The sequence below is a fragment of the Ochotona curzoniae genome, unplaced genomic scaffold (assembly GCF_017591425.1).
Source record: "Ochotona curzoniae isolate NIBS_2020 unplaced genomic scaffold, NIBS_Ocur_1.0 patch106, whole genome shotgun sequence".
In the NCBI taxonomy this organism is placed as follows: Eukaryota; Metazoa; Chordata; class Mammalia; order Lagomorpha; family Ochotonidae; genus Ochotona; species Ochotona curzoniae.
Genome location: NW_024466647.1, coordinates 8966 through 32182, shown reverse-complemented (window position 1 = coordinate 32182; position 23217 = coordinate 8966). Strand labels below are relative to the sequence as shown.

Sequence of the window (23217 nt, the reverse complement as noted above, 5' to 3'; positions counted from 1 at the left end):
CCCCACCACCGGTTGGAAGGAGCGCGCCCCGAACTGAGTCGCGTGGGACAGAGGGGCCCATTCACCCTGGGCACTCTGCGTGTCTTTTTTCTTTCTCTCCTTTCTTTCTTTTCTTCTCCTCTCTCTCTCTTTTTAAATAAAAAATGAGGACGGGCTTTGGTTTTTGTTGTGGGAGCGCGGCAGCCGCAACAGGGTCTGAACCTGTGGGAGAGTCGGGTCTCCTAGGCTGGCGGGAGGGACCCACGTGTTGCAGGGGGCTCCTCCAGAAAAGCTTCCGGCCGTTCCCCTTGGGGTCCCATCACCCCTCTCTCCAAAATCCCGGAAGGTAGCGGTCTCGGCATCCCCTGGATCCCCTTCTCCCTCCCATAGCACCGGGCTCACGAGGCCCAACACAGGTTCATCTCACTGCCGCCCCCTCCCCGAAGTGGTCTTTGGGGAAGGGAAGAAGGCAGCCAGTGGGAGTGGGCAGCGAAAGGAGATGCGAGCCTGGGACGCTACAGTCCTTTATTGAGCCATACTTCCACGGGTAGTGCCAAGCTGGGGGTGCGGTCACCGCTGCGCAGATCTCCCACCACACCGGTGGGGGGTTGCAGACTCTCCACTGCGAGCCGGCTCAGTGTGGGCCTGTGCTCGCGAGAGACAGCTGTGTGAGCTGGTGCCCCAGTCACCCACTCCGGTTCCCCAGCCATGTGCGTTTCTCCTCGCTTTGCCCACCCGCATGGAGCCCCCAAGCCGCCGGGAGCGGCCAGCGGTGAGTAAGAAAATGCACTTGGATACTTGGGTCTCTCCTTTGTGGCTCGGGATGGGTGGCATTCAAAGGGCGTGGGGGCACTCACCTTCCTGCGCGTCCTGCCGCTCATCTGGCCCTACACCGGTGCCTTCATCCCCGTCCAACACCACCTCTTCGTCGTCTTCCTCCCCGGCAGCACCTGGACCCACGGAAGGCCCTGTGAGGTGGCGGCCGGGTCTTGCCAGCCCCCTCCCCCCAGCGCCGTGGGTCTGACTGCCAGGGTGCCTACCCCCACCCCGGCCAGTACTCATTCCCTCACCTGGCTGGAAGTCGATGGTCCTCAGCATTTCAGCCACATGCTCCACGCTCACCGTGAACTGGTCCATACTCTCGTAGCCCGGCTCTGGCCGACTTGCCAGCTCCACCTTGGACATCGCCCCGACCCTGTGGGGAGCCGTGACGACTCAGCTGGCTGGCAACGCTCCCACACCCTCGAACCTTGGAGCCCACGGCCCTTTGGCTGCCCCTTCCCGCTCTGCCTACTCACTTATTGATCAGCTCCTTGGCTTGCTGCAGGGGAGAGAAAAGGGTGCGAGTCAGATCGGATCGGGACCACAGCCTCGGGCAAAGCCCGCTCCAGGGCCCCTAAACGGGCCTGCAAGTCACACCTTTCTTTTGGGAGAAAAGGAGCTGGGGGTTGTGGGGTGGGGGGTTGTGGGGTGGCGGAGTGGCGGTAGGGTGGGGAGGTGGGGGGGTGGGAGTAGGGTGGGGAGGTGGGGGGTGGGGCTTGCCCAAGGTCATAGGGCAACAGACAACCCTGGAACCCGGGGCCAAGGTCGCGCCCACCTGGAGGTAGAGCGCCATCTGCGGCTCCTCCATGGACTGGATGGCCAACTCCACCAGCTTGCTCGAGGCCTCCAAGTGGTCTCCGTACTGCCGGATGAGGCCACGGACCTGCTGCAGCTTCTCCTCTTGCTCGCGCGCCAGCGCCTGCAGCAGCTCGCCCTTGCGCTCCTCCAGCACAGCGCACAAACTCTCAAACCTCTGATTTAACAACTGCTTCTGCCTTCGGCTGTTGTCCTAAGAGACCCAAGGCCTAGATGAGTACAGCTAGTCTGGGAGAGCTAGAATGCTCACCTCTGCCCCACATTTGATGGGACTGGCGGGGAGGTGAGAAAGCAAGGTGCAGGGGGTTACAAGCAAGGTCATACCCTGCCAGAATCCAGCCCCTGGCCTTTCTGACAAGAGATATTTTAGACCCGCAGCCATCTGTGTCCTTGGCCCTGGGTTCTCTTTGTGTTGTTCCATTGAGTTCTCAGGAAGACCCTATGAGCTGGCCGCTGTGTCATCACCATCACCACCAAGCACCAAAGCTCAGAGAAATTAGACACTGGGCCAAAGGCACAGAATTAGCAAGCAGTTGAGCTGGAATGCAGACCTAGCAGCCTGGTGAAGCATATCTCACTATTTGCAGGAGGCCAGAGTTCAGACAGGAGCAGCAAGCACTCTGAGGTCCAGGGTGGCCAGGCCAGCCAGTATACACCTCCCCACCTCCCTGCTTGGCCACCTGCTAGCCCAGGCTCACCTCGATGGTCTGGCACACCTCCTCCATCTGTGTGATCACAGCTTGCACCCGGTCGTTGCCTGCCACCAGCATCGCGATGCCATCACTGAGCTCACTCTGATGCACACACAGGCTAGAGCTTAGGACTGGAGGGTCCAGCCCAGGAGCTGCTCCCATCCCACCCCAGCCAGGACTGCACTGGAAAAATATGCTCCTTCCCCCTCAGCCCTCCATCAGGGCATCCACAAAGAGCTAGAAGGATTAGAGCCATCTGAGGAGTGTGGATGTGTGTTCTATGAGTTCTGGAAGTATATCATTTGAAGGGACCGGCATTCTCCAAATGGCCCCCTGAGGCTGGCCATTGGGCTAGATGCTTCATCTGTAGATTCATATCTTCCATCAGTTCTGGAAAATTCTCAGGGTTATCATTCAGGTAGTATTGACTCTTCTCCAGGCCCTGTTCGCCCTGTTCTCAGAGTCAGGGAGTCTGGGTAACCTCTTCTCTTTCTCAGCCTTTCATCTCCCAGGGCTGCATCCTGCTTTTCTCAGTCCTTGTGTTCTACTTACTAATTGTCTCCAGGATAAAAACAAAAACTGTCATTTAATTGACTGTTCTATTCCAACAATTGTAGTTCTATTTCTTTCTTTTGTGTGTGTTTCTATTTTTAAAAACTTTATTTGGCTCTTTGTCCAAAATGCATGGTCAGGAGCCAGCATTGTGGCATAGCTGGTAAAGCTGCTGCCTGTAACACCAGCACCCCTGATGGCTGCTGACACAAGTCCAAGCTGTTCCACTTCCAATCCAGTTGTTAATGTACTGGGGAAAAGCAGTACAAGATGACCCATGTGCTTGAGCACCTGCCATCCATGTGGAAGGCCCAAAAGAGGCTCCTGGCTCCTAGTTTTGGCCTGACCCAGTCCTGGCGATTGCAACCATCTGCAGCGTAAACCAGCAGATGGAGGAAATCTCTGTCTCTGTAACCTGACTTTCAAATAAATAAATAAGTAAGTCTTACACAAGGTAATGTTTGGCACTCTGTTATGGCTTGTTTTTTTACTCCATGTTTATGAAGGCATTTTATTCATAGTAAGTTTTTATTCTTCAGTAATTCCAGGGAAGGCATTGTAATGTAGTGGTTAAGCTAAAAATGCCTGTATCCCTTAAGGGAGTGCCTGGTTTAATTTCCATCAGTTACTCTTCTGATCCAGCAACCTGCTAATCCACATGCTAAAACCAGCAGGTGATGGTTTAAGTAACTGAGTGTCTGCCATACACGTGGGAGACTTCCACTTTGGCCCAACCCCATCTGGGCCACTGTGGGCATTTCAGGAGTGAACCAGAGAACGAAAGCTTTCTTTCTCTCTTTCAGATAAATAAAAATATATAGTCTTTTAAAAACAAACTTATCCTTAAACAATAATGCCCAATAATTCCTTGGAAATTGCAAATCTGTAGTTTTTGTTTATATTAACTTCACTCATAGAATACCTTGCTTTGTGTGTCTTCTATTATGAGCTAATATTCGGTTGATAAGGTAAATGCAAGGGCCTAAATGAAGGGCATTTTCCTCCAGGAAGAATTTGCATTTGCTCTGTCAAAAGCCAAGTGGTTGGGGCAGAGTTGTGGCATAATAGGTTACGCTAACACTTGTAACTCCATGTCCCAGGCTCTGGGTTCAAATTCTACTGCTCTGTGTCTGATCCAATGCCCTGCTAATGTGCCTGGCAAGGCAGCAGATGGTGGACCGAGTGCTTGGGCTCCTGCTAGCCGTGTGGGAGCCTGAATGAAGCTCCTGGATCCTGACTTTGACCTGGACCAACTTTAACTGTTGGAGCCATTTGGGAGAGTGAACCAGTAGGTGGATGATTGCTCGCTCTCTCTCTCTATTACTTTGTCAAATTCAAAGAAATCTTCAAAAGAGTCATTGAGAAAGGAAAGGCCAGATGGTTCCTGGCACTCCAGGAGTCTTGGCAGTGTTAAATATATGTTTCCCAGGTTTTATAGGCTTGGAAGTATAGTTGCCTTTGCTTTTACATATTTATTTATTTTCATTGGAAAGAAACTTCCACCCACTGCTTCACTCCCTAAATGGCTGCAGCAGTCAGATCCAAACCAGTGCCCATATGGGATTCCAGCACTTGTAGGTAGAAGATTAGCTAATTGAGCCAGTGTGCCAGGCCCTGGATGTATAATCATTTCTCACCACATCACTGTTTATTGCCTGGTTTGGTCCTCTGGGAAATGCTCAGCTTACTCTTCTCCCACCCCACCCATACTCAGAGATTCATTTTATTTCCTCTGTTCCAGCCAGTATAACTTTAACATTATAAAAGGAAAATTTCTTTTTGGGGACTGGCAACATAGCATAGAAGACAAAGCCTTCCCCTCAGGCACCAGGAATTTATCCAGATCTCCCAAGTGGACACAGGAGTACTGGGTTCATCTTCTCCTGCCTTCTCAGGAGCCAGGAGCTTTTTCCAGCTCTCCATGTAGGTGTAGGGACCCAAGCACTTGAGCCATCCTCCACTACTTTCCCAGGCATATTAATAGGGAGCTAGATGGAAAGTGGGGTACCTAGGACTCAAACTGGTAGTCTTATGGGATGGGATGCCAATACTGTAGGCAGCAGTAAAACCCACTGTGCCATAGCACCATCTCCGATTTTTCACTTTAAACCCAGGTGAAGGAGAAAACTTTGGGAAGAACAAAGACGCTGCTTGGGATGCTCAGTCCCATCTGCTGCCAACTCCAGCTTCTGGCTGACGCTCACACGAGAGGCAGCAGTTGATGAGGCAAGTATGAGGGTCCCTGCCACCTATGTAAGACACCTGGATTGAGTTCCAGGCTTCAGCCCAGCCCAACCACAGGCATCACAGACATTTGGAGAGTGACCCAGAAGATGGAAGACCCTTGTTTTCTAGCCTTTCAAATGAAATGAAAGTAAACAAAGCCAAGTATTATTAAGAGGCTGATCCTGTCTGGGTACCACACCCTTGCCACTCCCTCCTTCCTTCCCTGGTACCTTCTGACGTTTGTAAATGGCAGGCAGTGGAGCCACCTCGCAGTCCTTGTGGGCCCCAAAGACCTTGCAAAGCGAGCAGGTGGGCACCTCACAGCTCAAGCAGTAGATATTGATCTTCTCTTCCTCATGCTCCTCACACATGAGATGCTGTTCAGCCTTGGAGTGCAGTGGCCTAGAGAGCAGGGACAGAGAGGCAGGGAGGGTGAGAGTCGATGGAGCGAGAAGGGCCCTGACCAGTGCCATGGGTGCTTGACTGGGCAGGTGAGCAACTTTGCTGAGGGGCAAAGTTGGGGTAGAGGGGGCTGAGCACTCACCGTGAGGACTCCTGCTTGTAGATGTCAATGATGTTCTCCACCAGCAGGTTCCGCTGCAGGCCGTAGACCCCGTGTCGGTCCAGGACCACCTCATGTCTGCAGGACGGGCAGCGGAAGCGGCCTCCCGAGGATACGGTGGTGGAGCCCCGGGACTGCCACAGAGGGTTGGAGGCCTGTAGGGATGGGTGACAATGTGATTCAGGACACAGCAGGGCCACGAGAGAGCTGAGAGGAACAGGGGGAGAATGGTTAGGGGCAGGGTGGCGGGGGAGGAAGCATGAGCTCTTGAAGGGCTAGGCATCCACCTCAGGTGGGCGGCCATGGTGCTCTGGTCCCTACCTCGTCGCCAGCTTGGTCAGCCCAGCTCCTGCGTGTCTCTGTCCACATCCTAGCTTCAACCAAGACCTAGCCTCAGTGGGGCCTTTACAGAGGGCTCCAGCTGGGAGCACTGGGGAGAGGCTGGTCCCCACAGGAAGGATGGGGCAGGAGAAGGACTCAGTCCAGCTCTCTCCCCAAGTCTGGGAACGTCAAGGGCTGCATCTGGGGGGAAGATTCTCTGTAGTCCTGGGCAGCAGCACAAAACAGAAACCACAGCTGGTTGGGGATATCTGGGAAATCACTGCAGGCACTGGGAGTCTATCCTGGCTTGCTGGGGGCGCCTAATGCTTGCTTTAAAAAAAAAAAAAAAAAAATTGGCGGGCTCGGCACAGTGGTACAGTGGTTAAGGTCCTCGCCTTGCACGCCCGGGATCCCATATGGGCGCCGGTTCTATCCCGGCAGCCCTGCTTCCCTCCCAGCTCCCTGCCTGTGGCCCGGGAAAGCAGTCGAGGACGGCCCAAAGCTTTGGGACTCTGCACCTGCGTGGGAGACCTGGAAGAGGCTCCTGGCTTTGGATCGGCATAGTATCGGCCGTTGCGCTCACTTGGGGAGTGAATCATTGGACGGAAGATCTTCCTCTCTGTCTCTCTTCTCTGTATATCAGCCTTTCCAATAAAAAAATAATAAAGATAAGTCTTAAAAAAAAAAGAAAAAGGTTGGCACCTGGCACATGGTAACCTAGTGGTTAAAATCCTTCTGAGCCAGGATCCAATATGGATGCCGGTTCTAATCCCTGCGGCCCCACTTCCCATCCAGCTCCCAGCTTGTGGCCTGGGCAAGCAGGAGAAGATGGCCCAAAGCCTTGGAACCCCACACCCACATGGGAGACCTAGAGGAGGTATCTGGCTCCTGGTTTCAGATCAGCCTAGCTCAGCTAGGGCAGCATTCACTCTCTGAGAAATTATGGACAGGATTGGCTGATTAAATACTGACTGTGCCAAGGAATGTCTAGGCTCTAGACTCAAGGTAGGAGCAAGCTTGCAGCCCCATCCTCACACCTGGCAGATCATCACGTACAGCACAATGTGGGTAGTGGTGGGGTAGGCTCAGCATGATGTCCAGGGGAGTCATCAGCTCCTCCCACCTGCTCCAGCCCCAGACCCCAGGAGACAGCCTCAGAGCTGTGGAAGTGACCACGTGACCCAGACATCTCTAACCACATGTTCTTTCTGTGGGGACTCAGCTGACTATCCTGCAGACCCGTGCATTTGGGCTAAGGTCATAGCCACCCTGGAAAAGATGAGGGGTTGGAAGCTCTGACAAGAGGGAGCTGGCAAGAAGCAGAGGTAAAGGAGGGCAGAGATGGCTGACGGCTCCCCAAAGCTCACCCCTTCTCCCTCTTCAGTCACAGAACCGCTGGGTCTTGGCAAGACCAAACATCCCAGCCTTACACAGCTGGATATGACCCAGAGGGCTGTGTCCTGGGATGTACCTAGCAATACTTTGTACCCTTTCCAGAAAGTTCCTCTAGTGGGTGGGCCAGGCCTTCTGCTTCCCCTTTCCTTTCTCCTTCCACCTGGCTTGAGTGACAGGAGAGGCTCCAGTTGAAACAGCTCCTTGCAGGTGGCAGGCACAGGTGGAGGACTGCGACAAGATGAAAGCTGAGCTCTCAGTGAGTAGGCAGCTTTGGCCTGCCTGCCTGGCCTACACACAGTGGGACAGTAAAGCAAATGCTAACCTCCCCCAAGCCCCTGTTTCTCCACCCTGAGCCCAACCAGCCGGAAGATCGCCCTCTGGAGCCAAGGAAACAGTCATTGTCTTTGCGTCTGCTGACGTGTGTTTCCTACAGCAGGATTCCAACTCAGAGCCGAAACAGTGCTGGCTTGGAAGGAACTTTTATGTGGGCATGGCAGCTCTACCTCATGCATGGTGGACAACCATGTCACATCCGGTCAGACCCTTTGGTAGCTGGCAGGCAGCACGGCCCCACCGTGAAGGGAAGCTTACCATGCGTGAGCCTGGGCATGTGCTGTCAATACTACATTTTCCTCAGGATGACCGGGGACTCCTGAGAAGTTAGCTCTTTAGGCCACCATAAAGCTGGAACAAATTCCGTTGAGTGTGTCCCTGGCTGTGTGCATGCATCTGTCCTCAGAATTAAATACCAAGGAATTGAATGGTGGTGGGACAGCTCTCTGCTCTATGATCCTTGGACTCTTTTTTTTTTCCCCCCAAGATATATTTTTATTGGAAAAGCAGGTTTTTTTTCAAAGATTCATTTTATTTTTATTGGAAAATCAGATGTACAGAGAAAAGGAGAGACAAAGAGGAAGATCCTCCATCCGCTGATTCACTCCCTAAGTGGCCACAATGGCTGGAGCTGAGCCGATTTGAAGCCAGGAGCCAGGAGCTTCTTCCAGGTCTCCCATGCAGGTGCAGGGTCCCAAGGCTTTGGGCCATCTTCAACTGCCTTTCCTGGCCACGAGCAGCGAGCTGGATGGGATGTCAGGCCACTGGGCCTAGAAAAGCAGATTTTTACAGAGGGAAAAAGATCTTCCATCTTGGTCTGGAGTGATGGCTCAGTGGCTAAATCCTCACCCTGCATGAGATCCTTGGGACCCTGCACCTGTGTAGGAGGCCCAGAAGAAGTTCCTGGATCCTGGCTTCGGATTGGCTCAGCTCTGGCCATTGCGGCCATTTGAGAATGAACCAGTGGATGGAGGATCTTTCTGTCTTGCCTTCTCTGGGGGTAAATTTGTCTTTCCAATAAAAACAAATAAACCTTTAAAAAAGCCATTTGAGGAGTGAACCAATGTTGGGAAGATCGCGCTTTCTCTCTGTAACTCTGCCTTTTAGATAAAAATAAACCTATTTTTTTTTAAATGCCAACATTAAGTCATAGTACAGGTACAGGCACACAGCTATGGCAAAAATCCGGAAGGTGGGGAGAGAATGAAGCCTGGAGTGTTTATGATCACACTGCCTGGACTCCCTCTTCTGTGGAGTTCATCAGTCGGCTGTCCCAAACCTTCTGCACGTGCTGGGCACATACTGAGTGCGAGCATCAGCTGCACACGTAGGTGAACATGTTGCTCTTTCTTGGCACCAGCTCTGTGTGCGGTGTGTAATGCAGCAAGAGCAGGGGATGGCACTGTAAGAAGGCTGTGGATGTGCTCAGTGCTGCTCGGTGAGTCTCTCCCCCTCCCTCCTTCCGTCCTCTCGCCTCCTCTCTCTCCCTCTCTGAGCTTCCTTTTCCTCAGGCCACTGAATTTTTAGAGAAAGATTCGTGGCAAGCATTCCAGACACCCTGAGCAGCTGCCCCACGGGCAGGGAGGGAGTTGGTGGCTCCTGCAGCCACCTTCTCAGCTCACACCTGTCGCCTGCCACCCAGTACCTCACCTCCCCTGGGGTGCACCTGCTAACCATCCCTGGAGCGCCCTCTTCCTAGCGGGCATAGGCAGTTCCTGAAATCCCCGTCTCTGAAACAGCCTGGAGTATACACAGAAGGGCAGATTCGTTGTACCCCATGCTGGCTTATCTGTGGCTTCTCTTCAAACTACTTATACTTTCTCCTCTTCCACCACACAGAACTGTCACTTGTGACACTTAAGAAGTACAAAACAAGCTGAAGCAAGATGGTATGAAGACGGGGATGAGAAAGATGATCTGATAATTTCACTTGGGAATCTTGCCCAAATGACAAAGCCCAAAGATTTATACACCAAAATTCATGAAAAAAAAAAAGATGTTCTTACTACTTGGAATGAAGCAGAAACATCCTGTTACAGACTGATTAGTGAATAGTGGTAATCTACCCCACGGACACTGTTCATTAACACTGGGGTAGGGACAGGCATTAAACTGCTGCTCAGGAGAACCTCACCCCATCCCAGTGCCTCAGACGGAGTCCCGGCTCCACCCTCACTTTCCTGTTGACACAGATCCTGTGAGTGACAGCTGCTCCCTGCCAGCACAGAAGAACCCAGGATCCAGTCCCAGGATCCAGTTCCTGGCTCCTGGGCACTTCAGGGTTGGGGAGTTAACCAACAGCAGGCAGCCTGTTCTTTCTCTCATTGTCTCAACTTCTCCCTCTCTCACTCACTCACTGTCTTTAGAAAAAGAAAATGAATTAATTAAAGCAATAACTAAAAGATTGAGATCGGTAAACATGCGCTATCATGGAGAACTATCAATACCTTGGGGTGGTGCTGTGGTGTAGCGTGGTGAAGCGCGGCCTGCAGCACTGGCATTCAGGTGGGCACTGCTTTGAATCCTGGCTGCTCCACTTCCGATCCAACTCCCTGCCAACACACTTGGGGAAGTAGCGAAGGATCCTGCACCCACATGGGAGACCCAGAAGAAGCTCCCGGCTTCAGGCCAGCCAGGCTCTGGCTGCTGTGGCCATTTGGGGAATGAAGTAACAGATGGAAGATCTCTGTTTCTCCCTATCTCTGTGTACTCTGCTATTCAAAAAATAAATACAATTTTAAATAAGAAATGTTAGTAACTTGTTAAGTGGGAAAAGCAATTTGAGAATATACTTAATACCAACTTTGATAACACATGTGTACAATATAAGATCAGTATTATCTGGGAATTTAAGCTTACATAATACGTTTGTGCCAGTCTACAATTAGAATAAACAATACAAATTGCTCCTTTTGTGTCGGCAGACACATAGATATATAATAGTAGAAGGGATACTAAATGAGATACAAAAGCTATGATTCTTCTATCTTTAACAGTGTTTTCAAATTTTTTAAGATTTATTTTTACTGAAAAGTCAAATCTACAGAGAGAAGGAGAGACGGAGAGAAAAATCTTCCATCCACTGGTTCACTCCCTATGTAACCACAATTGCCTGAGCTGAGATAACTTGAAGCTAGGAGCCAGAAGCTTCCTCCAGGTCTCCCATGTGGGTGCAGGGTCCTAAGGCTTTGGGCCGTCCTTGACTGCTATCCTAGGCAACAAGCAGGGAGCTGGATGGGAAGTGGAGCATCCGGGACATGAATTGGTGCCATATGGGATCTTGGCAGATACAAGGCAAGGATATAGCCACTAGGCTATTGCACCAGGCCCTATTCCCATTAATTAGGAAAAAAAAGGATCAGATTATTTATTTATCTGAAAGGGTTACAAAGAGCAAGGGAGATATCTTCCACACATTGGTTCTCTCCCCAGATGTTCACAACATTCAGGGCTTTGCCAAGCCAGAAGTAGGAACCAGGAGCTTGTTCTGGGCCTCCCACCTGGGTACAGGAGCCCAAGCACTTGCTATTTTCCCAGGTGTATTAGCAGGGGAACTGAATTGAAACAGATTAGCTGGGACTCTAACAGATGCCCATCTGGGATCCCAGCACTGTAATCCAAGTCTTAAATGCTATACCATCAAATCCCCAAATAATTTCTGAGTTAGCTACAATGACTTTGGGGCTTTGAGGGGGAAAAAAATTCAGTTTACTAATGAAATGCGCAGTCCTGACATGAAAGAAAGGGGGCGCTAGAGTGCCACGATAAAGTACCAGCCATCAGACACACATTACCTAGAGAGCCGTGAACTATGTTAATTGAAGGGAGGACAGGTACAAGAACGTAGCATTGCAGGTGGACTTGAAGTCAGGGCAGATCAAAGGTAGAAGACAGCAAGCCATAAAGCGTCAGGAGACTATAGAAGTGTAGGTGATTGGGCTCGCTTTGGCAGCACATATACTAGAAGTGTAGGTGGCAAAACAGGGAAATGAGGGGAGCAAGGATGGTGGGCTTTATCACAGGTGGCTTTGATTCCAGGGGTAAGGCTCTGAATTCACTTCCGTTGGCCTCTAACCTAACAGGAGAGGTGGAGAGCGGGAGCGATGAGAGAACGGGCCAAGACTAGCTGGGAAGCCAGGACCAGGGTCTGTGCAAGTCACAGGGCCTCGCTCCTCTTGTCAGCGGCAGGTGCTACCCTGGAAAGACCAGCCAATCACCTGGATACTGGCGTTGGGTGGAGGAACGAGCCAAAGAGGATGTTGATGTCACAAGGCGACAGTGCTTAGCAAGGTCGGGTGCCTCGGAGGCAGGAATTCCTAACCAGGGGCCGTAGAATCCAAAGATATCCACGGACACAGTACTGTTGTGGCCGGGGTGCGGGGCGCTCTCCTACAAGAGATCGCACGCTTGCCTCAACAACACGCGGCGGTCGCTTTGGTGGCACCTGCAGCCCTGTCACTAACAGCAATGACAGCTGTTTTCCTGTCACATTACAGTTGCGGGCAGGAAACCCCCCCTCCCCCCGCCAGAAAAAGTCACACCTGCCACTGTTTCTGCGGGACAGAACTCATTAGGCCCGCTGCTGCTCCAGTTCACCGCTTACGGTGTGAGCCACAAACCCGTTTTACTGTATCAGACATGCTCTAAACATTTGGGCAGTTGCACCCCACTGTTCCCCAAGCTCTTCTTCAGGAGTGCTGCCTGCCCTCTCCCTGGGTGAGCAGAGACATTCCCCGGTAAACGCTGATACCAGACACCGCCTAGCTCTTTATGTATGAGAGGCACACTTACGCCTTCTACAGTGACAAAGATTTTTCTGCTCCCTTTTTAAAAAAAAGATTTATTTATTTATTTATGGAAAGTCAGATGTACAGAGAAAAGGAGAGAGAGAAAGATCTTCTGTCTGTTGATTCATTCCCTAAGTGATCGCAATGGCCAGAGCTGAGCCAATCTCAAGCCAGGAGCCAGGAACTTCTTCTGGGTCTCCCAGCGGGCGCAGGGTCCCAAGGCTTTGGGCCGTCCTCGACTGCTGCTTTCCCAGACCACAATCAGGGAGCTGGATGGGAAGCGGGGGCTCCAGGATACAAACTGAAGCCCATAACTGGGATCCCAGCACGTGCAAGGCAAGGACTTTAGCCGCTAGGCCACTGCACTGGGCCCATTTGCTCCCTTTCAAGAAGCAATTTTCCTCTTGAGAACAACATCACAAACCTACTGAGAATGCGTGCCAAATTTGGATGACATATGTTTTTCAATTGTGTATGCTATGTTTTATATACATAAAAGCATCATTCTGGGATAGGGCCTTCTCCACGGAAATCTTTAGTAAAAGGGAAAGATTTGATCTGAAGAGAAACCAGAGAATCGGGGTTGGGTGATGGGAAGGCATCCACGTCCCACGTCACAGTGTCTGAGTTTGAGTCCCAGCTCCATCTTCTGATCCGAGCTAGTGCAGGCCTGGGAACGCAGCAGGTGCGTCCCTGAAGGCCATGCAGGAGACTTGGGTAGATTTCCAGACTTTAGGCTCTGACCTGGCTTGGCTGTTGTATTTGGGGGGTTACCAGAAGATGGGAGCTCTGCCTCTCTGTCCCTAAAACTTTAGGGATCGGCGTTTTACGTAGCACGTAAGACATGACTTGAGATCGTAACCTCATGTCCGAGCACCAGGTTTGTCTTGGCTCCACTCCTGATTCCAGGTTCCTACCGATGCATACCCGAGGAGGCAGCAGTGATGGCTGAAGTGGCTGACTCCCTGCCACCCATGTGCCAGACTTAGATTGAGCTCAGGTCAATGGGTTCAGCCTGGCCCAGCCCAAGCTGAGGTGGGGATTATTGGAAACACAGATGCAGAGAGAGAACACACACACATACATACAGATTTTCCATCCACTGGTTTACTCCCCAGAAAGCCACAACTGCCAGAGCTGGGCTGCCAGAAATGGGAAGCTGGGCCTGGCACGATAGTGTAGTGGTTAAAAGTCCTCACCCTGCATGCACTGGGATCCCACATGGTCGCCGGTTCTAATCCTGGAGGCCCTACTTCCCATCCAGCTCCCTGCTTGTTGCCTGGGATAGCAGTTGAGGACAGCTCAAAGCCTTTGGGACCCTGCGCCCGTGGAAGACCTGGAAGAGCTCCTGGCTCCGGGCTTCGGATTGGCTCAGCTCTGGTCATTGTGCTCACTTGGAGAGTGAACCATCTGATGGAAGATCTTCCTCTCTGTCTCTCCTCCTCTCTGTATATCTGGCTTTCCAATAAAAAAAAAATGAATCTTAAAAAAAAAAGAAAAAGAAAGAAAGAAAGAAAGAAAGAAAGAAAGAAAGAAAGAAAGAAAGAAAGAAAGGAAAGAAAGAAAGAAAGAAAGAAAGAAATGGGAAGCCAGGAGTTTCTTCTGGGTTTCTCACATGGATGCAAGGGCCCAAGGCCTTAGACCATCTTCTGCTACTTTCCCAGGCACGTTAACAAGGAGCTGGATTGGAAGTGGGGCAGTCAGGATTTGAATCAGCGCCCATATGGGGACACCAGCCCCTACAGGTGGAGGTTTAGCCTACTATGCCATGGCATTGGTCCCAGATAGAAAAAAAATCTAAACTTAAAAAATAAAAATAAAAAACATTGTGCACAAGTATGTACTGGGTTTCAGGTTCAGGCTTTTAAAACCAATTGTTAGTAAAAAAAAAAAAAAAAAGATGCGTAGGTTTCATAGCTGACAAGTGGGTCCATGGCACAAAAAAATACATTTCTCTCTTTCCTGAATGTAAGTGCCTAAAATTTCTCATCCCAAATAGGAGTTGTGTGCTCTAGGCTACAGATGGCAATCTCACGTGTTCCCTCGCAGCTAACTGTTTCTACACAGGGCAGCTCTCTGCAGCTAAAACCCAGTTAGCAAAACCTCAGCTCCAGCACCCACTTATCTTTCCATTTTCCAAATAGGAAACAACTGGCTGACGCTATGGTACACATACATGTCTTCTTTTTCCTTACATTTCACGTTTACACAAGGGAGACTGTCCCATTAAATGGAATTTCATGTGCCAATGGAGTGATGTATAGAGAAAATTCCACAGCTGAAGGAAATGGAACAGCTAGATTGAGGGCGCTCATTTTGTTCCTTTATGCCACTGTACCCTGTTTCCTGCGTCCTCCCCTGTAAGATGGAGGTGACACTCATTTTTTTCTAACTCAAATGCAATCATGTTTGCATTGCCTATAAGCTATAAAGCACTACACAGACATAAAGGAATGTTACTAACCCTAGTGTTGATCTAAAAAGTAACTGTTCACACAGGGCACGGAACAGGCGCAACTGCTCTTTCTTGTGAAGAACAAAATGGAATGAGTTTTTCTAGCCTACGTGCAGGGCCCTGGGGCGGCACCCGTGCCATGCACTGTGTCCTTTCATGCCATGTGGCAGCATTCCCTATTTCCTTCGAGATTTTGCTTGGAAGCTGACAGAAGCACTCCATCTAGCAAGATGCTCTGAAAGTGCAATTACCTTAACAGAGCCACACTTCTCTCCGGGTGTTTCTTCCTTGGCTATCTGGTGAGATGCTAACTGGGGACACAGATCTGGGGAGGCTGAGTCTCCCCCAGGCTTGTTGTCCAGGCCAATGAGGATGGAGGATTAGGTAGGCGCCATGAACCAGGTGCTTGGAAATATATGGGAGGAGTTTTGGGCAGGTGGGATCAGAAGGTCAGACAAGTTGAGGAAGCTTGGGTTTCTATTGGTCAAAGCCAAACTGTGGGTGTACAAGGGACTGTGAGTGGGGTTAGCTGTGGCTGCCAGGACCGAGGGGAGAGCCTGATGCAGAGGACAGTAAGGTTGGCATCATGGAGCAGTGTGCTAAGCTGCTGCCTGCAATGCCTGCATCCCTATGGGTGCTGGTTCAAGTCCTGACAGCTCCATTTTTGATTCAGTTCCTTGCCAGTGTGTCTGGGAGGGCAACAGATGTTGGCCCAAGTGCTTGGGCCCCTTCCACCCACATGGGAGGCCAGGGTGGAGCACCAGGCTCCTGGCTTCAGCCTGACTCAGCTCTGGCTGTTTCACTGATTTGAAGAGTAAATCAATAGATGGAACATTTCTTTCTTCTTATTCCATAACTGCCTTTCAAATCACTCACTCAATCTACTTTTAAATAGTTTAAAGAAAGGGGTGGTGTGGATGATAAACTAAGCCCTGCTCTGAGAGGGGAGTGATACAGGAAGAGTGGGCCAGGCCGGGACACTGGCAACAAAATCAAAGCCCTTACCACATGGAAATCCAGCCTACTATTCCTTGAGTTGGTGAAACTCAGTTAAAAACAAAAGTTAAGGGCCCGGCGTGGTGGCGCAGTGGTTAAGGTCCTCGCCTTGCACGCCCAGGATCCCATATGGGCGCCGGTTCTATCCCGGCAGCCCTGCTTCCCTTCCAGCTCCCTGCCTGTGGCCCGGGAAGGCAGTCGAGGACGGCCCAAAGCTTTGGGACCCTGCACCCACGTGGGAGACCCAGAAGAGGCTCCTGGCTTCGGATGGATTGGCATAGCATCGACCGTTGTGCTCACTTGGGGAGTGAATCATTGAATGGAAGATCTTCCTCTCTGTCTCTCCTCTCTGTATATCCGCCTTTCCAATAACAAAATAATAAAAATAAATCTTAAAAAAAAATAAAAGTTAAAAACCAGTTTAAGACACTCTTTGAATCTACAGATATGTAAACAGGCTGGAAGGGGTGGCACAACCTGATTCACACTTGTACCAAAGCAATGAAGACAATGGTAGGAACGGAAGAATCAAGAGTACTAAGTCATTTGTTGCCATGTGGCCCCAATTTTTTGCCCACAGAAGGCTCTGAAAACCCTGACAGAAGTTTCTGCAAGTCACAAGGGTGTCAGAGAACTAGGCTGTGGGAGCCAGACAGCCCAAAGCACGAGGCAGGCTCGGGGATGTTCACTGGCGGGGGCACGCCTGTCACACCCAATCAAGAACTGCAAGTCGGGTGGAGCATCACAGAGATGGGCTCTGGCTGGAGAACCCTCCTCCTCGGACACCTTGCAGAAAAGCTGCTCCTGAAGCAGCTTCTTGCAGAGCCTCTGGCCATCTGCTGCACAACAGGCTGCAGCCCACAGGCAAGTGTCCCCAGTCAACGGGAGCGCTAAAAATAATCCCAGCCTCGCCTTAAGGAGTTTAGGAGTGAAGGGAATTTACAAATACAGAAACACATGGGAAGATGTTTGTGTCAGATTCCCACACCAACAGTTTTCTTCTTGTCAGAATTCTTGGTGGCTGAGTGGGTGCAAGTGTGGGGAAAGAGGCACGGAGACATTAAGGAGGGGGGAACGTGATGTTTTGATGGTTTATTTGATCTCAGCTCAGAGACAGAGAGAGAGAGAGAGATGTTTGGGCTCTAAAAAGATGTAGGTAACTTGTGGTAGCAATCATACAAAAGCACCCATGGGAACAAGGGTTTGAAAATTGCATGCAAAAATGAAAATAATTTGGGGGGGCAGCTAGAATTATGAGCAATTTGTTCTTAAATCCTATATACTGTTCAATCTCTTTTAAACAGTTCTTTAAAGCTTTTAAAAATAAGTATTTCTTTTTCATTGGAAAGGCAGATATATACAGAGAGGAGAGACAGAGAGGAAGATCTTCCATCTGAAGGTTCACTCCCCAAGCAGTCACAATGGTTAGAGCTGAGCCAATCTGAAGCCCGGAGCCAACTGCCTTCACTCGGTCACAGGGTCCCAAAGCTTTGGCTGTCCCTGACTGCTTTTCTAGGCCATAAGCAGGAAGCTGGTTGGGAAGTGGGGCTGCTGGGATTAGAACCGGTGCCCATATGGGATCCTGGTGCTTCAAAGCAAGACTTTAGCCACTAGTCTATCATGCCTGGTTCAAGATTTTTTTTTTTTTAATTGGAAAGGCAGTTTTACAGAAAGGAGAGACAGAAAGATCTTCCATCTGCTAGGTCACTCCCCAAAGGGCTGCATCGGCTGGAGCTAAGCTGATCCGAAGCTAGGAGCTTCCTTCTGTCCTCTCACATGGGTTCAGGTTCCCGAGCCTTTGGGCCATCCCTCGCTGATTTCCCAGGCCACAAGCAGGGATGGGAAGTGGAACAGCAAGGACACAAGCCAGCACCCATAGGGGATTTTCACACTTGAAGGGGGAGGATTAGCCAAGTGAGCCATTGCACAGCCCCTCCCTCCTTTCAATGATGTGTTTACACTTTTCAAAGCTGCCTTCCTGATTGGTCAGCTGGTCCTATAAAATCATGGTTTCTGAAGCATCTTGCTTATCGTCTCTCACAGCAGTTTTTAGGACAAGGGAACACTTGTGCGCAACCAACAGGTTTAGGTGACAGGTTAACACGGTCTGGTGTGACCATTGCCATGAAGCACTCACTGTACAGCTATGTCAGAGGGCCAACACAGAGAGTGGCAGAGCAGGTGGACGAAGGCAGGTGTAGACCAGGGAGGCTGGTTTGAATGTGTGTGAAGGTGCCAACACACACAGCTTCATGCAACCCTTCTGTTAAGGATAACTAAGAAAGTTGCTAATGGTGCCTTCTACCTGGGAAGGGGACTTGAGGGTCTGCAGTGGGTGACAGCTACACGTTTCATGATGCAGATTCCTATACTGTCTGGAAAACGCAAGCATGAGGCTGCTTCTGAAAGTTCATAGAAAAATGGAATTGGGCCCGGCACCATGGCCTAGCGGCTAAAGTCCTCGGCTTGAATGTGCCAGGATTCCATATGGGTGCCGGTTCTAACCCCGGCAGCTCCATTTCCCATCCAGCTCCCTGCTTGTGGCCTGGGAAAGCAGCCAAGGACGGCCCAAAGCCTTGGGATCCTGCACCCGTGTGGGAGACCTGGAGGAAGTTCCTGGCTCCTGGCTTTGGATCAGCGCAGCACTGGCTGTTGTGGTCACTTGGGGAGTGAATCATCAGATGGAAGATCTTCCTCTCTGTCTCTGTTCCTCTCTGTATATCTGACTTTGCAATAAGAATAAATAAATCTTTAAAAAAAGAGGGGGGAAAAAAGAAAAATGGAATTGTTTATTTTGGATGAAGAATGCTGACACTCGAGCACGGGGTTTCCATAATGTGCGTTTCCTATGGACTTTCCGCAGACCTTGCTGTGTGAGAGTGTCTGTGATTAGATTTGGAAAATGTGATACACTGCTGTCACCGTTAGTAACTCCGGCCTTCCTAGGCAATGTTCTATGAGTCTGTTCATCTTAGAGAATCTGAAGAGAGAAGAATCAAAAGCCCTATTCTTGTTCCCATACTTAGAAAACAATCTGATTACGCCTAGAGTTGTCAAAGTGTGGAGGCAACGTGTGAAAAAACCAAATATGCTCCTCTTTCAGACGGAGGGCTACTGAGATGTACTGAGACGTATATACCTCCGTGTGGCTGAAGAACTGGGTCACCTCCCACCAGGCCCTCCCAAATAGAGCAGTGAAGAAAGCAGCCTTTGGTGCTCCTCTCTTGGCAGGGTCCACACAATCACCCCAAAGCTTAGGGGATCATGTCAGCTCCCAAATGCCCTGCACCGGGTTGGACCTGAACCATCTTCCGCTGCCCTGGTCCCCAGGCAGGATTCTAGAGCTTGCTGGAAGGAACCCAAACAAGTGTGAAGTGCCTTGACACAGAGGACTGGCTTCCACCTAGGCGGTAGCTCAGACCTCTGCTGGCTCCCCTGGGTGGTGTCCAGGCCTGGGTCCCTTTGCCCGATGACACCACAAGGCATTACTGAGCTTCCTGGACTTTTGGATTTCACATATTTCAGGTTCAGGGGATTTCACTATAAACCCATGAGAAAGGACGGCAAAAATCTGCCTGCCATTTCCTCCTTGGGATCTTGGCCTGATGGACACGCAGGGAGCTACTTAGATCAAAGGAAATACCGCGAAGGTGCGGGCGGGGCGGGGCGGGGGAGGGGATGGGGGATGGCGTGGCCTCTCCCACAAGACTCACTCAGGCCCCTAGTTGTGGAAATACTACTGACTCTGCTACACATGAAGGCTGGCACGGACACTTTAAATAGGAGGAGGGAGTGGGCCTCAATGGGGAGATGGCAGGAGAGGCCTGGAGCAGTTGGGCACTCAGGAAAGGTGGCATGTGGCATATACACAGGGTGTGTGCTGGGGCGCAGCACGGGTTGGTCTGACGGAGCCAAACCATTCTGTCCCCCCAGACAAGCTTCCCCAAGGTTATGCTAACAACCCCCCATGTCCATCTCCTTCTCTCCAAATGCGTGCTGCAGATGAACACTCGTTCATGATAACCACGTCACTGACACGTACGCTCAGCCATCCAGCCCGGGGCCACCCCAGGTTCTTAATCATTCACAGGGTCTTTTCTGGTGGCATTCCACCCACTCTCAGAGATCTGTTCTAATCCGTAGACCACTAGAGCCTTCAGCAGCGGCACAGGGCGAGAAAGCCCTTTGTAAGTATACATCGCTTACACTTTTGAAACCAGTGGCTAAAGCGGCGTCTGCTCTGGCCAAGCGTGCGGCATGGTGCTGGGTCTGTGAGCGCACGGAGGTGGACCCTGTTGACCAGCACACGACCTTGGACAGATTTTCTCAACCCTGGAGCTACGAACCCGACATCATCTCAGGGTTATCGAAACCACTCAAGAAACACCCTCAGAACCTTCTTTCCCTTATTGGTCTCTAGGGCGTCATCAAAGGACCATCCCCCATCGGTGCTGGTGTGGTCTGACAGCAATGAGCGGCTCCTGAGGCCTCCTCCTCCCCAGAGGACACAGGAGGAAAAAAAAAAAAAGACTGACACATGTGTCCCACCTACCTTCTCCATACCCGACTGTCCCCACCCTAATCAGAGACCCACGTGGGCATGCATCCCTCTCAACTATGTAAACAATATTAAAAATAAAATGTAATGGGCCCGGCATGGTGGCCTAGTGCCTAAAGTTCTCACCTTGATCACACTGGGATCCCATATGGGTGCCGGTTCTAATCCTGGCAGCTCCATTTCCCATCTAGCTCCATGCTTGTGGCCTGGGAAAGCAGTTAAGGATGGCCTAAAGCCTTAGGACCTTGCACCTGCGCAGGAGACCCAGAAGAAGCTCCTGGCTCCTGGTTTCAGATCAGGTCAGCTCTGGCTGTTACGGCCACTTGGGGAGTGGACCAGCGGATGGAAGATCTTTCTGTCTCTCCTCCTCTCTGTAAATTTGACATTCCAATAAATAAATAAATAAATCTTTAACAACAACAACAAAGCCAGGATACATGAATTTGCCTCACTCTGCTTTGCCCTGTGACTACGAGGAAAAAAAATCTGTCTGTGGGGAGACACAACCTCTCCTTGCCTTCTCCCCACGGGGCCAGCAGGGGACCCCATGCTGAGCAGTCTGGAGGGGTCACGACATCAAGCGACATTATGGACAGTTCCTAATCTCCTGGCTGCCTTAGGCCACTTTGCTGGACTTTGCCTTCTGAGACAGTTCTGTCTTCAGAATAGAATTTTCTCCCAGTGGTTACTTTTTGTTTGTTTGTTTTGTTTTTTAAAGATTTATTTAGGGAAGCGGGGCCATTGGGATTAGAACTGGCACCCATATGGGATTCTGGCACATGCAAGGCAAGGACTTTAGCTACTAGGCTACTGCATTGGGTCCAATGGTTACGGTTTTCAATGTTTCATAATCTCATAGTGCCTCTCCTTCTCCTCACTTTCCACACTGTTCTCAAAATCTGAAGCTGCAAACTGGAATGCAGAATCCAGGGCAGGCTCTGACCTGTCCCTTCCCACTCAGGTCGTTCCAGCTGCTACCCCAGGACAGGCTGTCCCCGCTAGCCAGCAGGGCAGCTGCTGACTCACGCTTGCCTGGGGATCCGCAGGGTCCCAGCTCCTGCCCTCTTCTGCTACCACAGCTACCCAGCACAGGGCCCCCAGAAGTGCTCTGACTATTGGCTTCTGGGGTCTCAAACCGTGACCTGCTGGGGCTCCTCTGGAAGCCTGGCCTGGCCCACACCCAGCACTAACCTGGAAGACGTCATTGGCGCACTTGCGGCAGAGGTTGTGTTGGCAGGGCAGGATGACCACCGGCTTGGAGAACATCTCCAGGCAGATGGGGCAGAGGAGCTGCTTCTCCAGGCTGTCCATGCTGTGTGCATCCCCTAGCAGCGGCTTGAAACCCACGGTGAAGTTCATCCCCTCGGCGGTCGTGCCTGCCCGGGCCTCTAGACCCTGCCCTCCTCACTTCCACTGGCCTGTAGCTGCTCCTCTCCTTCCTGCTCACTCTGGAAATGGCTCTGCTATAGCTCCTGTCCCGTCCTCTCACAGCTTGTCTTGCCCTTGGGGAGTTGGTTCCAGACGCTTCTTGTCTCTCTGCTCTGGATTCTGCCCAGACACTTGTGGCTCTGTCTGTCTCTCCCCTTCTCTAAAATCCTCTTTGGCCTCCCAAAGGACCCCCTCTCCTGCTCACTCCGTGGGCAGTGCTGTTTGTCTCTGGCTCCTGAGAGGAGATAAACTTCACTGTGGGGGTGGGGAGCTGAGGGGCATCGGCATGACATTCCAGATCCCAATTTAGCTCATGTAAGGCGAGCCACAGCTGTCGCCGAGAGCGAGTGACCCTGACTCACGCGGGAACAGGCAGGTGTCCCTGCCGACAGTGGAAGGTGGGCCAGCAAACATATCAGGCAGGCATCTAGAAGGCTCCTGGGAGCCCCTGGCCCCAAGTTCTGGCACGGGTCCTTCTTCCAGGACAACAATATGAGCTAAATCAGTCCATGGTTTAGGGTGGCAGGAAAGATCTGACCAGACCTTAAAGAGAGACAGAGTTGATAACAGTCTCCTCTTCCTCGGATTAGCCAGTGACTCCACCCCTCTTCCCCAAGACCATGTGGTTCGCAATGGGGCACGAGGAAGACGGCCTCTTGTCTGACACTTCCAGCCACGTTTTGCTCTTGCACAGCCCTTTCTTCCCCCTAAAGAGGCTACAGAAGCTGCAGGTGGCTGCTGTGCTCCTGAGGCAGGGTGGGATGCTGCTCCACCCACACAACACTGGAGCCACTCCAGGAAATTTTAGTTTGTTGGGAAATTGGGAGACGCTGAGCTGGGTTGAGAGGAGCTAGTTGGTCTCCAGGGAAATCTCAGAGCACAATCACAAGGCTTGGGAAGTGTCTGCCTGGCCCCACACTTGTCCCTGCCGATGGCCCAGCAAGCCAAGACAGTCCACAGACAACAGACAACAGTTACCACAGACAACAGTCCTGGTTTTCTCTTTTTCTCTGTAGGATTCTTTCTTGATCTGTCATTTCTGGGTCCAAGACAATGCACGGGGATTGATGAAAGTTCTTTTATTTACTAGCATGTCTTAAACCTTTCTCCCAGATGAGAGAGAAAAAGTTAGAGGAGTCCCTAGGCCCTGACGCTGCGTGGACGGGAAACAGGTGGCGTGGAGAGGACACGAAACAGGCAGCACGGAGAAGCACGAGCAGGAAAAGAGTCGGCAAAGTCCTACCTTTTCCTGACCGTGTCTCATGCTCTGGTTTAAGAACAAAACACACGGCAAC

General features: G+C 51.1%; 1 protein-coding gene across 1 annotated transcript; it reads right to left on the bottom strand.

The window, feature by feature from the left end:
* Positions 1-494: 494 nt before the first annotated feature.
* Positions 495-21869, bottom strand: LOC121166258 (tripartite motif-containing protein 54-like). Its single transcript, XM_040995363.1, has 9 exons — positions 21686-21869; positions 5632-5804; positions 5318-5489; positions 2316-2411; positions 1577-1810; positions 1278-1300; positions 1020-1174; positions 837-929; positions 495-643 (listed from the first exon to the last, which is right to left on the bottom strand). Exons 1-9 carry the CDS (start codon positions 21851-21853, stop codon positions 495-497), a joined length of 1263 nt encoding a protein of 420 aa, XP_040851297.1. The 5' UTR covers positions 21854-21869.
* Between the last annotated feature and the right edge of the window lie 1348 nt (positions 21870-23217).

What these genes read in the sequence shown, in the direction of transcription:
- LOC121166258 (XM_040995363.1), bottom strand. Translation starts at nt 21,853, where the DNA reads ATGAACTTCACCGTGGGTTTCAAGCCGCTGCTAGGGGATGCACACAGC. An exon ending in TACAAGCAGGAGTCCTCACG is followed by an intron (nt 5,490 to 5,631) that starts GTGAGTGCTCAG and finishes CCTGCTCTCTAG; the next exon opens with GCCACTGCACTCCAAGGCTG. An exon ending in GCGGCAGGACGCGCAGGAAG is followed by an intron (nt 644 to 836) that starts GTGAGTGCCCCC and finishes CAGCTCACACAG; the next exon opens with CTGTCTCTCGCGAGCACAGG.